At 30.6% G+C, this 13,199-nt stretch overlaps 1 protein-coding gene across 8 annotated transcripts in view; it reads right to left on the bottom strand.

The window, feature by feature from the left end:
- cdc14ab (cell division cycle 14Ab) overlaps window positions 1-13,199 on the bottom strand; it is a 67,939-nt gene that overhangs the window by 20,624 nt on the left and 34,116 nt on the right. For 5 of the 8 annotated variants that reach the window (XM_051094249.1, XM_051094254.1, XM_051094253.1 and 2 more), the window contains 6 exons: window positions 8,115-8,177; window positions 7,515-7,602; window positions 5,121-5,351; window positions 4,716-4,854; window positions 3,898-4,078; window positions 1,736-1,836 (listed from right to left, as the gene is read on the bottom strand). In XM_051094249.1, coding sequence (XP_050950206.1) covers window positions 1,736-1,836; window positions 3,898-4,078; window positions 4,716-4,854; window positions 5,121-5,351; window positions 7,515-7,602; window positions 8,115-8,177 — 803 coding nt within the window. The remainder of the gene's footprint in view (window positions 1-1,735; window positions 1,837-3,897; window positions 4,079-4,715; window positions 4,855-5,120; window positions 5,352-7,514; window positions 7,603-8,114; window positions 8,178-13,199) is intronic. The other 3 variants (XM_051094250.1, XM_051094255.1, XM_051094252.1) reach the window with 1 other exon arrangement.

The raw sequence follows: 13,199 nt of genomic DNA, 5'->3' as shown, positions 1-13,199 counted from the left end.
AAATTAGTATACAGTATGCATACTGGGCACAGTATCTGCATTTTTAGTATGATACATTTTTGTACAAAACTGATTACTGGAAGCCAGTTGCTAAATTAACACAAGTAGGGTCATGTTGTAACAGTTTAAAATGTTTTACATACTATTTTCACAAAAACAGTACACAGCACATTTTGTACACTGCATAGTATGCAATAAGCAGTATGTCAGTCTTCTACTTTAAACATTCAAACTAAACATTTTACACAATTTTTAAATGATTTAGTATGTAGTATGCAGACTGAGTATGCATGTGTATTTTTAGTATGCATTAATACCCAAATTATCTACTAAATTTGCTAAACTGTGCGGTATACAACCAAAGTACACTGCGTGGAATACTGTATCCCACAATGCAATGCACTCAACTTGATCTTCCATTTTCACTGACGAATTAACCTAATTAAAAAAAAATGAAGATGATTTTAATTATTTATTTGATCAGACTTCCAAAAGTAACAACAGCTTGGCACAAAATTGGGGGGAAAAGGAATCTGAGGTGATTAACTGAACACTAGTCGCTGAATTAAGCATGCAAAGTAGCATAAGTAAGTTTAAAATGTTTTGCATACTATTTTCACAACAACAGTACACAGTAAACACTACACACTGCACAGTATGCAATGAGCAGTATGCTTGGTTCCATTTTAAACTAAGGTGATATAATGGCAGAAAGCATAATGTTTCTCGAGGGTCCGCGTATCCAGAGGTACAGGGAAAGCATCTCTCCAAGATGCCATGTTACTATGCCAACCAGCTCTCCGCCTGGTACATCAGCGCTGTGTTCCTTTGTATTTATTTTAGCTCGGTGTCTTGCATTTAAGAGTGGACTGGAAACACTAACCGTGGCCTGGCGTCATTTAGCTCTTCACTGAGCTAAAAGCTAATGGAAGTTGAAAGAGTAGTGATAAAAGGCTTCATTTATGAACGGAAGGAACGAGTGTCATTTATGTAATGTGGCTCATTATGGCGTGTATATGGAGACATGAATAGAAGATGCAATATTGGTCTTAGTCCAGCTTTGCTTTGCTTTTTATGTCCGGGTTGAGATTTAGACCCAGAATAGAATACTGCATTACGAAATGCATCCTAACGCAATTTATAATGCAGTAAGTATGAGTTGCATTCTCACTGTGGCCACAGGGGGCGCTATTGCATGTTGCATTATAGTTAAAACAATTAACAATTACATTTTTTATGTCCGGGTTAAGATTCAGGCCCAGAATTGAATACTGCAATATGAAATACTTCTGAATGCAATTTATAATGTAACAAGTATGAATTGCATTTTCAGTGTGGCCACAAGTGGCGCTATTGCAAATTGCACTAACAAATACATTTTTAAGGTCTGGGTTGAGATTCCGGCCCAGAATAGATTACTGCATTACAAAATGCCTCCCAAAGCAATTTATAATGCAGCAAGTATGAGTTGCATTCTCACTGTGGCCACAGGGGGCAGTTATTACACGTTACGATATAGTTAAACCAATTAACAACTTAATTTTTTATGTCCAGGTTGAGATTCATGGCTAGAATGGAATACTGCATTACGAAATGCTTCCGAACACAATTTCTAATGCAAGTATGACTTGCAATCTCAGTGTGGCCACAGGGGGCGCTACAGCAGGTTGCATTGTAGTTAAACAGATTAACGATTTGTTTTTTCCTTCAGCAGATCAAGGGAATGGCATCTTACCTTATGGCTCCGGTGGTCGCAGACCTCGGTTGCCGTCGACCCTTTAAGGCACGCAGTTTGTCTCCTTGCGTCATACCGAGATCGTTTTCTGCGTAATCGTTCTGTTGAGAGTTAATAACATAGTTTATTTTTATATTCCTTAACATATATAGTGATTATGACCTTCTCAAAATAATAAACTACCGATATTAAAAATAACCGATATTAAAATTACAGCCCATACTGAAGGTACTAAATATTTGTTTTTGTTTTTTTTTTCCACTTATATATTAAATGTATATATAAATGTTACCTCTCCAACATCATACTCTTTTTGTGTCAGATTTTGAAAATATTAAACTGTTAAGCAGTATTAAAATAGTTATTAAAATTTATATTATATTTCTTAAATGTTAAAAATAATTATTTTCTTTATCTTATACTTTTTTTTATGGATACAGTGGGTACGACCAATTCTAACATTATACTATTATCTCTGTCAGTTTTCAAAAATAATAAAATATCATTTTAAAGTAGTAAAAAATTAACATTTTGGCCAATATCGATAAGGCGATAAATATTTTCTTATTTCTATTACACTTTATATATTTTTACTCAATGTATACAAGTAGCTACGACCAGCTCCAACATTATACTCTTTTCTGTTAGTTTTTAAAAACAATAAAATATCGGTTTAAAGTAATAAAATATTGATATGAAAAAATTTGGCCAATATTGCTAAGGCGATAAATATTTTCTTATTTCTATTATACTATATATGTATTTTACTCAATGTATATAGTCATTACGATCAATTCCTACATTATACTCCTTTTCTCTGTCAGTTTTCAAAAAGAATAAAATATCGGTTTAAAGTAGTAAAATACCCATATTTACATTTTGGCCAATATCGTTAAGGCGATGAGTATTTATTTAATTCTATTATAATTTATAAATTTTTTACTCAATGTATATATTAGTTACGACCAACTCCAACGTTATACTCTTTTCCTCTGTCAGTTTTCAAAAAGAATAAAATATCGGTTTAAAGTAGTAAAATATCGATATTTAAAAATTTGGCCAATACTGCTAAGGCGATAAATATTTTCTTATTTCTATTATACTATATATATTTTTTTACTCAATGTTTATAGTAGTTCTGACCAACTCCAACATTATACTCTTTTTCTCTGTCAGTTTTCAAAAATAGTAAAATATCGGTTTAAAGTAGTAAAGTACCCATATTTACATTTTGGCCAATATCGTTAAGGTGATGAATATTTATTTAATTCTATTATACTTTATAAATTTTTTACTCATTGTATATATTAGTTACGACAAACTCCAACGTTATACTCTTTTCCTCTGTCAGTTTTCAAAAATAATAAAATATCGGTTTAAAGTAGTAAAATATCGATATTTAAAAATTTGGCCAATATTGCTAAGGCGATAAATATTTTCTTATTTATATTGTACTTTATATATTTTACTCAATGTATACAGTAGTTACGACCAACTCCAACATTATACTTTTTTTCCTCTGTCAGTTTTCAAAAACAATAAAATATCGTTTCAAAGTAGCAAAACATTTAAATTTTGGCCAATTTTCTTATTTCTATATTTTTTACTCAATCTATATAGTATTTACATCCCTCTCCGATATTACACTCTTTTTCTGTGTCAGGTTTTAAAAATACGAAACTATTCAGTATTAAAATACCGATATCAAAATTATATTACTATATAAACTATGTAAGTATTTTCATGTTTCATGGCTGATAACCACAAGCTTCTTCTACATACTATTACTAATATGAATAACATTTTACATTTATTACTATATACACTATATATTATATACAATTACTATATATATATATATATATATATATATATATATATAAAATACTTTACGCATAATAAAGAAGAATAAATATATAGAATTTAATTTAAAAATGATTAAAATGTAGACAAAATTAAGCACAAGACAAGATTTAAACAGGGTCTGAGAGCTCTCGGGTGCGTTCCAAAGATGGACGAAGGTCAGGATTGGAACATCATGAGGGTGAGTAATCAATAACAAAATTTTTATTTTTGGGTGAACTAACCCTTTAAATATCCATCATCAACCACTGCAATAAATTAAAAATCCTTAATATATCAACTGATAATTGATATGGTACCTTTATGGTATATTGAGCATGCCTCACCTCCTCCATACGGTCCAGGCTGTGTGATTTAAAGATGGAGGTGTTGATGGAGAGGTTGTCCATACTGGAGATGAGGTGAGGCACGGATCTGTCCTCATACTGCCGCTGTTTGGCACGGTGAATATCTCCGTGCGCCCAGAGACTCGCCTGCTTCCTGTACAGTTACAAAGAGCACAGTTCACCATCAGGGTCCAATGCATATCTTGTTTTGCACAAATAATTCAGCCGTATGGGAAGAAATCTGGTCTCGGACCGAACAATTCATTCAGTGTTAATGCCAGATAAGAGACGCTTTGTGTCCCGCACACAGGAATGGAATCTCGCACTTCTCACGATGGCCTAAGGAGGAAAATATGTCTGAAGATAACATTAGTTTGTCCCGCGGTGGGCATTCTTTCGCACTGCGGCCCGCAGCGTCGTGTCAGCCCAACAAAACACTTGAGAGATTAGCTTCAACTGACCCTCACATGACCAGCAATCTGTTTCAACTCAAACATGACAGAAGTGAACCATGCTCTGGTTATATGGTGCACGCAAGGCCTTATTGATACACAGACGCTGAATCAGACGTACACTCCTTTTCCCAAATCAGAGTTGGATGACTCAACCAGATCTGGAACATCTGCTGACCCTCCTGTGCGCTCTTGAAAAACGCTTACGCTTTTAAAAATACACGACTATGAGCCAAAGTTAGAGCACTTGTCGATATTATGTAAAAGTAATGAACAAAAAGAAGAGGAAAGTTTTAAGAGCCCAAAAGTGGTGCACTGTGGGTCATTTTCAGGACTTACTCTTCTAGGTAATGCTGTTGGGGTCCAATAATAGAGCCGGGTCTGCAGATGCGGATCCAAGCGATGGCTTCTGCAGCCGTGAAGCGGTAATGCTTCATCAGGTAGCAGCCAATCAGAGTCCCCGTCCGGCCTAATCCCGCTGTGATTGGTTGGAAAAAAGTCAGTTGCTTATTCTTATGTAAAATGAACTGTTAAATGTAAATATTATTAAATAAACATTCGATTTGATCTTGTGAATTTATAAGCTACAAAAAACCTTTCGAGTCTGATCTCAATAATAGGGTATTTAATTGTGTAGTGATACATAAAAACAAAGCCATTTTGACAACAATTATCCTCCTTTGCTTCAAGTAAGTAGGTCAATAAGGGTGGATTTCCATGTCTTTGATATAAGTGGCGTCTCACCCTTGCAGTGCACCGCCACGGCTCCATCCGTGCTCTCGCAGACGTGCAGGAAGCGGCGGGTGATGACGTCGCTGGGCGTGCTGCCGTCCACAAAGAACAGGTCATAATGGTCGAAACCGGCGTCTGTGAAGCGCTTGGCGTCGTAGATCTTCTTGTTGAGGCGGACTATGGTGATAACGTTGTGCTTGCGGAAATATGGGAAATAAGCCTCCGGGGCGTGTAGAGGGTAACCTGACACACAAGAGAGCAGGAAGAAAATAAAATAAGAATAGCATACTATAAATACATACACACATGTTTTTTTAAACTGCAATTCATAAATATTTATTAAGTTATAACAAAGGATTTTTAGTAAATATATAATAAAATCAAATAAATGTGCCATGCAAGAGAAGAGAAAGTCCATCTATTTAAAAATATATCTTTAAAAATAAAATAAAAATAAATTCACTCGATAAATATATATTTATTTAATACATATTTCCCAAATTTAGTCATAATAATAGGGGAATTATTTCAATACGTATGCTTTTAAAATATGTATATTTATTTAAAACTACATATTTTAAATCTAAAAAAATATATAGATACATAACTACATGTCTAATATATTTCCCATATTTATACATAATATGGTAAATGATTTTTTTTAAATTATATTATTTAATGAAATTTACTGGGAACTTAATTGGGAACTAAATATGTAATATATTTACCATATTTAAACATAATATGGGAAATAATAATTCAATTTGTATACGTTTATGAAATCTAAATATATTTCCATATTTAAAAATAATAACTTGGGTAATGGGTAATAATAATTTAATTAATTATTATTTCATTAAATTTTTAAATACATATTTTCCCATTTTTAGATATAACAATAGGTAAATTCATTCATGTTTTTTTTAAAATATGTATATCAATTTACATTTACATATTTTGAATAAAATAAAATAATAAATATGTAACACTATAAGTATGTATATTCACTTAAAAAATTACAAATTTTGAAAAAAACAAAAAACTTTAAATATATAATTAAATATCTAATATTTTGATATAATATGGGAAACAGCTACATATAAGATCATTTTTTAAGATACAAGATAAAATAAAGTAAATAAATATACATTTATTTAATAATTTTTTCCCAAATTTATATATAATAAGGGAATTAGTTCAACACAGATATATGTATATTCATTTAAAATGACATATTTTAAATAATAAAAACATGAATAAATGCATAACTAAATATGTAATATATTTCTCATATTTAAACATAATATCATGGGAAACAACAATAATGAATATATGTTTATTAAAAATAAATATGTAATATTAATTTATAAATTAATAAAACTAATGTACAAATATAAAATATAAATATATAAGATTATAAATATGTATATTAATTTAAAACATTATAGTAAATATATATAATTAAATATCTAGTATTTCCCATATTTAGACAATATGGGAATCAATATTTATTTAAAATTGCATATTTAAGAAATATCAAATATTTATTAAACACATAATTCCCATATTTAAATATAATATGAGAAATAAATATGTTTGTTAAATATCTAAAAATATTTTAATATCTAGAAAGAATTAAATATTTAAAATTACATATTTTCTCTCTCTATATATATATATATATATATATATATATATATATATATTATGGGAAACAAACTTCCCATATTTAGATATAAAAATATGTAAAATAACTACGCAATAAAAACATTCATTAAATGTCTACATTTAAAATGACATATTTATTTTAAAAATAAATATATAATTAAATATCTAATATTTCACATATTGAGACATAATGAGAAACAATATTTCTATATTTCTTTAAAATTGCATATTTAAAAAAATATCATAAATATGTATTAAATGCATAATTCCCCTATTTAGAAACAATATTGAAAATTATGTAATAAATACTTTCAATAAATATCTACGTTTCAAATGACAGATTTTGAATAAAAAAATAAATATATAATTTAAAATCTAACATTTACACATAATACAAATATCATAATTATTTATTAAATCCATAATTCCCATATTAAGTTTATGGAAAATAATGATTCAGTAAACATACATTTCCCATTAACCTGTCACAAAAGAAAGTACATCCCTACTCATGCAAAGCTAAAATAGGACTTAAATCCCTATGAAAACCAACTAAACCATTTGCTTGTGGAAGCTACTTTTATAATAACATCTAATATGTTGCAATCTGGGAGATCAGTGTTTATTAAGACAAGGGTGCCCTCTACTGTCACATTAGTGAATTACATCAAACACCATATCTGAGAAAAGTGCTTCAATGAATTCAATATACACCTATAAAATAAAAACCACCCTTACCGTTCTCTATTTTACTTTTCGGATGCGGCCCGCTAAAAGCGAGAAGTTTGCCCGGGATGATCCAGTTCAGATCTCCATTCTCAACCCGCTGGAAAAACAAAAAACATGTTAAGAAGAGACAGAAAATGAATAAAGATTAAGTTAACAAAAACAAGGTTTGTATTAAAACCAAACGAGTGCGTTTTATAATTGCCGAGCTGTGCTGTCCTGAACCGCAGGGTTGCCAAGACTGTCGTAACCCCTTCAAAGCGAAGGGCGCAGTGGGCGACGGATTACCACAAGCTGGACAATTTACATAATACTAAAGGACAAATCGATTGAATGCTCGTTTGGCATGAACTGTTACAGCAATTGTCTAAATAACAGCTGAGATTATAAACACAGGTAGGCGACGTATAATCACGACGTGTGCGATTTAAATCAAATTGAACGAGCCTAAACTATCATTAGGTTAAAATGTCTTTGGCTCCCGGTGGAATAAACACGATTATGTAACCGGCTTGAGGAGCAATGAATGCATTTCTGGGTAAAAACATCGCATGCTGCTTCTCCTAATGAGCGCGAGCATGTCGCATTTCATAACGAGGGGGCATCGTTTACCTCGTAATGTTCATACTCGTTTACGTCGAACGCCTCGAAGTTCAAGAATCCGTGCTGGAGGGCCTGAAAAACAAAGTTTGGAAACATTAGTCATATGAAAATTGCAGAAATGTGCATTTGTTTGGTGGATTTCACCTGAAAGCCACAAAAAGTCCTTTTTTTGCTCACGCTGTACACAAACATCCTCATCCGTCTGACTGCGTTTAACCAATTAGTCAGTGTAATGGGGCTGAAGCGGGCTGTCTGGTGCTCAATGAAGAGCTGCGGGGGAAGACGATTAAGGAAAAAGGCACATAAGCCATGGCAGAGGGCGATGAGGGCCGCGTCTAATGGAGTGTCGGGTTTCTGATTCTCGCCGGACACGGCTGCCTCTGATAAAACTGGTTGAAAGTGTACAGAGTGATGTTTCTGTTTTGCTGACTCTTATTCACTTCATTAATAACTAATATGGTAGTGATGTTGGACTTCGTGCTGCTGTACACATAAACACATAAATATTGACTGAAACTGAGTCTCTTATACTATTAGTCGTTTAGCTCATCTGTGTTTAGATCCAGAGGAAATACGGAGTGACAGTTTCTTCAATTTTAATGTAGTTCCTGCTTTTCGTCATTGTATTGATCCTAAGTTTAAAGATGCATGTCAACCATGAACAGCTCAACAATATGGATGAATCACTTGCCCAATTTTGTAAATTTACAATAATGTTTTGTAAAGAAAAAAAGCTAATATATATATGTGTGTGTGTGTGTGTGTAATAAATAGATATATAAACAATCAAGAATTTTCAAAACAAGACAGACATTTATATTAATATTATATTAGACATCTATATACTGTAATATTTTTAAAAAGTATTTTTAATAATAATAATAATAACAACAACAACAACAGCAACAACACATTTTATTTTATAAAACAATTATTTTTGTTTTTGGAAAATATATAAAAATGCATATAAAATCTCAAATATGTACAGAAAATGTATATTATTATTATTATTATTATTGTTATTTAAATAATAATTAATTTTACAAATATTTTTGTTTTTGGCAAATATAGAAATATAGAAATATATAAAACACATATTTTCTAAACTTTTATTCACTAGGAAAAAAAGAATAGTTCAGAAAAAAATCTCAAAATATAACAATAATAATAATAATAATAATAATAATAATAATAATAATAATAATAATACATTTTATGTTATAACATTTCTTTTTGTTTAGGCAAATATATAAAAATGCATATTAAATTGAAATATGTAAAGAAAATGTATAGAAATTATTATTATCATCGTTATGTATTTGTATATTATTATATTTTGTAAAATGTTTATCCTCACTAGGAAAAAAAGAATAGTTTAAAAAAAAAAAAAAAAAAAAAAAAAAAAAAAAAAATTATATATATATATATATATATATATATATATATATATATATATATATATATATATATATATATATATATATATATATATATATATATATATATATAAAATATATAATAATAATAATAATAATAATACTACTACTAATAATAATAATGCTACTTGAAAATATTTTATTTTTTGGCAAATACATAAAAATGTACATAAAAACTTAAAACTATGTAAGAGTAATGTATATATTATATAAAATGTATATATTATTTAAAAAAAAAAAAAGTTTAGAAATTGTTAAAAATGTAATAATAATAATAATAATAATAAACAACTACCACCACCATAATAATACATTTTATTTTATAAAAAAATATTTTTTTTTAGCAAATGCATATTAAAGTTTCACATAAATATGTAATATGTAATATATATATATATATATATATATATATATATATATTACTATTACTATTATATATTATGTATTTGTATATTATTATTATTACACTGTATATTTTCTTGAGGAAAAAAGAATAGTTTAGAAAAATAAAAAATACATTTTACAAAAAAATATAATTGTAAATATATGTTAATACATAAAAAATGCATATAAAAACTCAAATATGTAAAGAAAAAAAAAAAAAAAAAATTATTATTTTATTATTATTATTATTATTATTATTATTATGCATGTGTATATTTATTATTATTATTATTTTTATATATTTTATAACTTTTTTCTTCACTATTTTTTGTGAGGAACAAAAGAATAGTTCAGAAACATTGTTAAAAATATAAGAAGAAGAAGATGATGATGATGATGATATTTATGATTATTACTATTATTATTATTTAAAGAACATTATTATTTATAACAAATATAAAGACATGGTTCTGAACCACAGGGTTGCACCGAACAAGACATTTAAAGAGTGGGATTCGTCTATTCACATTACCTTAAGATGACGGCCATCATAAGGAGAAAGTGTTGTAGTCTATGTTTATTTTGTGCACCTATCAGAAGCAGTATGGAAACAGACTGACACTGAGAGACTGTCACCGCAACCATCCAACCGTGAAACATGCTGTTCTGAGCTGCAGGGTTGCACCCGTCAGTCAAAACCTAATCAAGGCTGATAGAGGGCACAGCGGGTGAGTGATTATCACAAGCTGGCAAAGTTACATCACCCTAATGCACCAATCAGCGGAGCGCTTTCAGGTATAAAACTTCACAACTCTTCTACAAACACTTTACTCTGAAGTCCACACGTGCAGACGTACAACAGGCGGCCGTGTCCGTTTACTCCGTCTGGGTGAAACGACAGATGTGTGTGCATCTGATACAGCGCACCGTCTCGCTCTCAGGCTGTGGTTATGTAACTGTTCCTGGTCAGGTTTAATCGAATGAGCCCAGCCGCCCTCCTCCCCTCCACTGCTGACTGCGGGAAGAGCTTACAGCAGAAATCCTCTTCTGCAGCGTCAACGGACGGTGTGGATGAGCTGCGCTTAATTACCGCCAACATGGCCTAAATCTCCAGTCTCCTCATTTTACCCTTGCAGTGGTAACGGTGGAGCCTAGTGGTTCAAGATCTGGGCTGGTAATCTAGCCATCTTCACCGTGTCCTTAATCGAGACTTTTAACCTCAGGATGTTCCAGGGAGGATTGGCAGTGTAGTAGCATATTAAAAGGTTAAGGCTTCAGGTAAAAAGCGGCTAGCTTACAAAAACGTAGCCTAAACAATGTCCAAATAGCTACTGGTGCATTTCAGAGGAAGTCATTACATGTTACACACACAGTTTAAATAAAATCAATTTATGAGCTATTAAGTCGCAATTACTAGAAAAAAAATTGTAAGTGTAATTGTATTTGAGACTCTTACAATTGCTACGTAAGGTGCGTTTCCGGTACAGATTTGCACAAAACATTTGCAATATTTTGTAAATGTTGATAAAAAAAAAACGACTGTGAAATTTTCAAACTGCCTGAAAAACTGCCTCATGCTAGCGTAAATTTTATTTTTTGCGATATGGGATGGCATTTTCAATTTGCGCACTTTGAAGGGTAATGGAAATGCAGCTATTGTTTCTGACCGTTTGCAAAAATCTCCTACAATCTGACCATCCAAAAATCCCAAAATTGTTAGATTTAAGATGCATTTCCATTAGCCTTCAAAGTGCGCAAATTAAAATTGCGAATTGAAAATACACCCAATGGAAACATGTCACATTTCACAAAAACTCCTGTAAATTTACATGAGGTTGTTTTTCAGGCAATCTGAAAAAGGAATATTTCGCAAAACTGCAATGGAAAGTTTTTTTTAGTGCTGCGATATACATAAACCTACCAAGATCCGTCAGCATCACTTATCATGAGAGGACAAAATTATGTTTTAGTCGCATAACATTGGTTAATTGTTTAGTTGCGACTGTTTCTTACAATTTTCCTTAATTACGACTTCATATCTCAGACAATGTGAATTTATCTTAATATCACATTTTTTGGAGATTGAGAAAACTTAAAATTGCTTTCCGTAATTTAGAATTTTCTCACAATGTGACACTTCACAATTGCTACATTTCTGTTTCTGAAAATTGGCAACATTTTCCTTATAATTATGACTTTTTATCCAAAAATGTGATATTGGTAGATATTCACAATTACGAGAAACAAATTTGCATTTATGAGAAAAGGTCATCATTATTTATCACAATGTGACATCTGACCATGTTTCTAGATTATTTGCCACTTTTCACCTTGTAATTGCAATTTTATATCTCACAAAATGTGACTATTCAAAAACTGTGATACTATGGGATACAGTCATAAGTGTAAGAAATTATAACTGTTTATTGTAATTGCGACTATTTCTCACTATTTCTAGACTGTTTGCAACTTTTTACTTATAATTGCAACTTTCATCACACAATGTAACCATCTAAAAATTGCAATACTGAAAACTGAATATTTTGCAAAACTGCAATGGAAATAGACTTATCGTGAGAGGACGAAATTACGTTTTAGTCGCATAACATTGGTTAATGGAAAAGCTGTCATTTCACAAAACTTTATCAACATTTATAAAACATCGCAAAAGTTTTGCGCAAATCTGTAATGGAAACGCAGCTAGTCACTATTGCGAGAAAAGATAAAATAGTTTTTTGTATTCTGATTTTTCACAATTGCTACATTGTTTCTGACAATTTGCAACATTTTTCTCATAATTATGAATTCATATCCAAAAACTGTGATATTGTGAGACAGTCACAATTATGAGAAACAAGTCTGCAATTATGAGAAAAAAAAAATCGTAATTGTTTCTCAAAGTTACGACTATTTCTCACAATGTGATATCTGACGTTTTGCAACTTTTTCCTTAGAATTTCAACTTTATATCTTAGACAATGTGACTACCCAAAAAATTGTGATGCTGTGGGATATAGTCATAATTGCGAGACGTTATAATTGTTTATCATAATTCCGACTTTTTCTCACAGTGTGACGCTACATTGTTTTATACAATTTGCAACATCTTCGTCAATTGCAACTTTGTATCTCGGACAATGTGACTTTATCTCAATCACATTTTTTTAGCGCAAAGTTGCAATTGTTTTTCATAATTCCTATTTTTTTTTTCACAATATGACACTTCACAATTGCTGCATCATTTCTGACAATTTGCAACAATTTCCTCATAATT

Source organism: Labeo rohita, chromosome 22 (genome assembly GCF_022985175.1).
Source record: "Labeo rohita strain BAU-BD-2019 chromosome 22, IGBB_LRoh.1.0, whole genome shotgun sequence".
In the NCBI taxonomy this organism is placed as follows: domain Eukaryota; kingdom Metazoa; phylum Chordata; class Actinopteri; order Cypriniformes; family Cyprinidae; genus Labeo; species Labeo rohita.
Note: the sequence above shows the minus strand (reverse complement) of the source record. Positions and strands in the feature narration are given on the sequence as shown.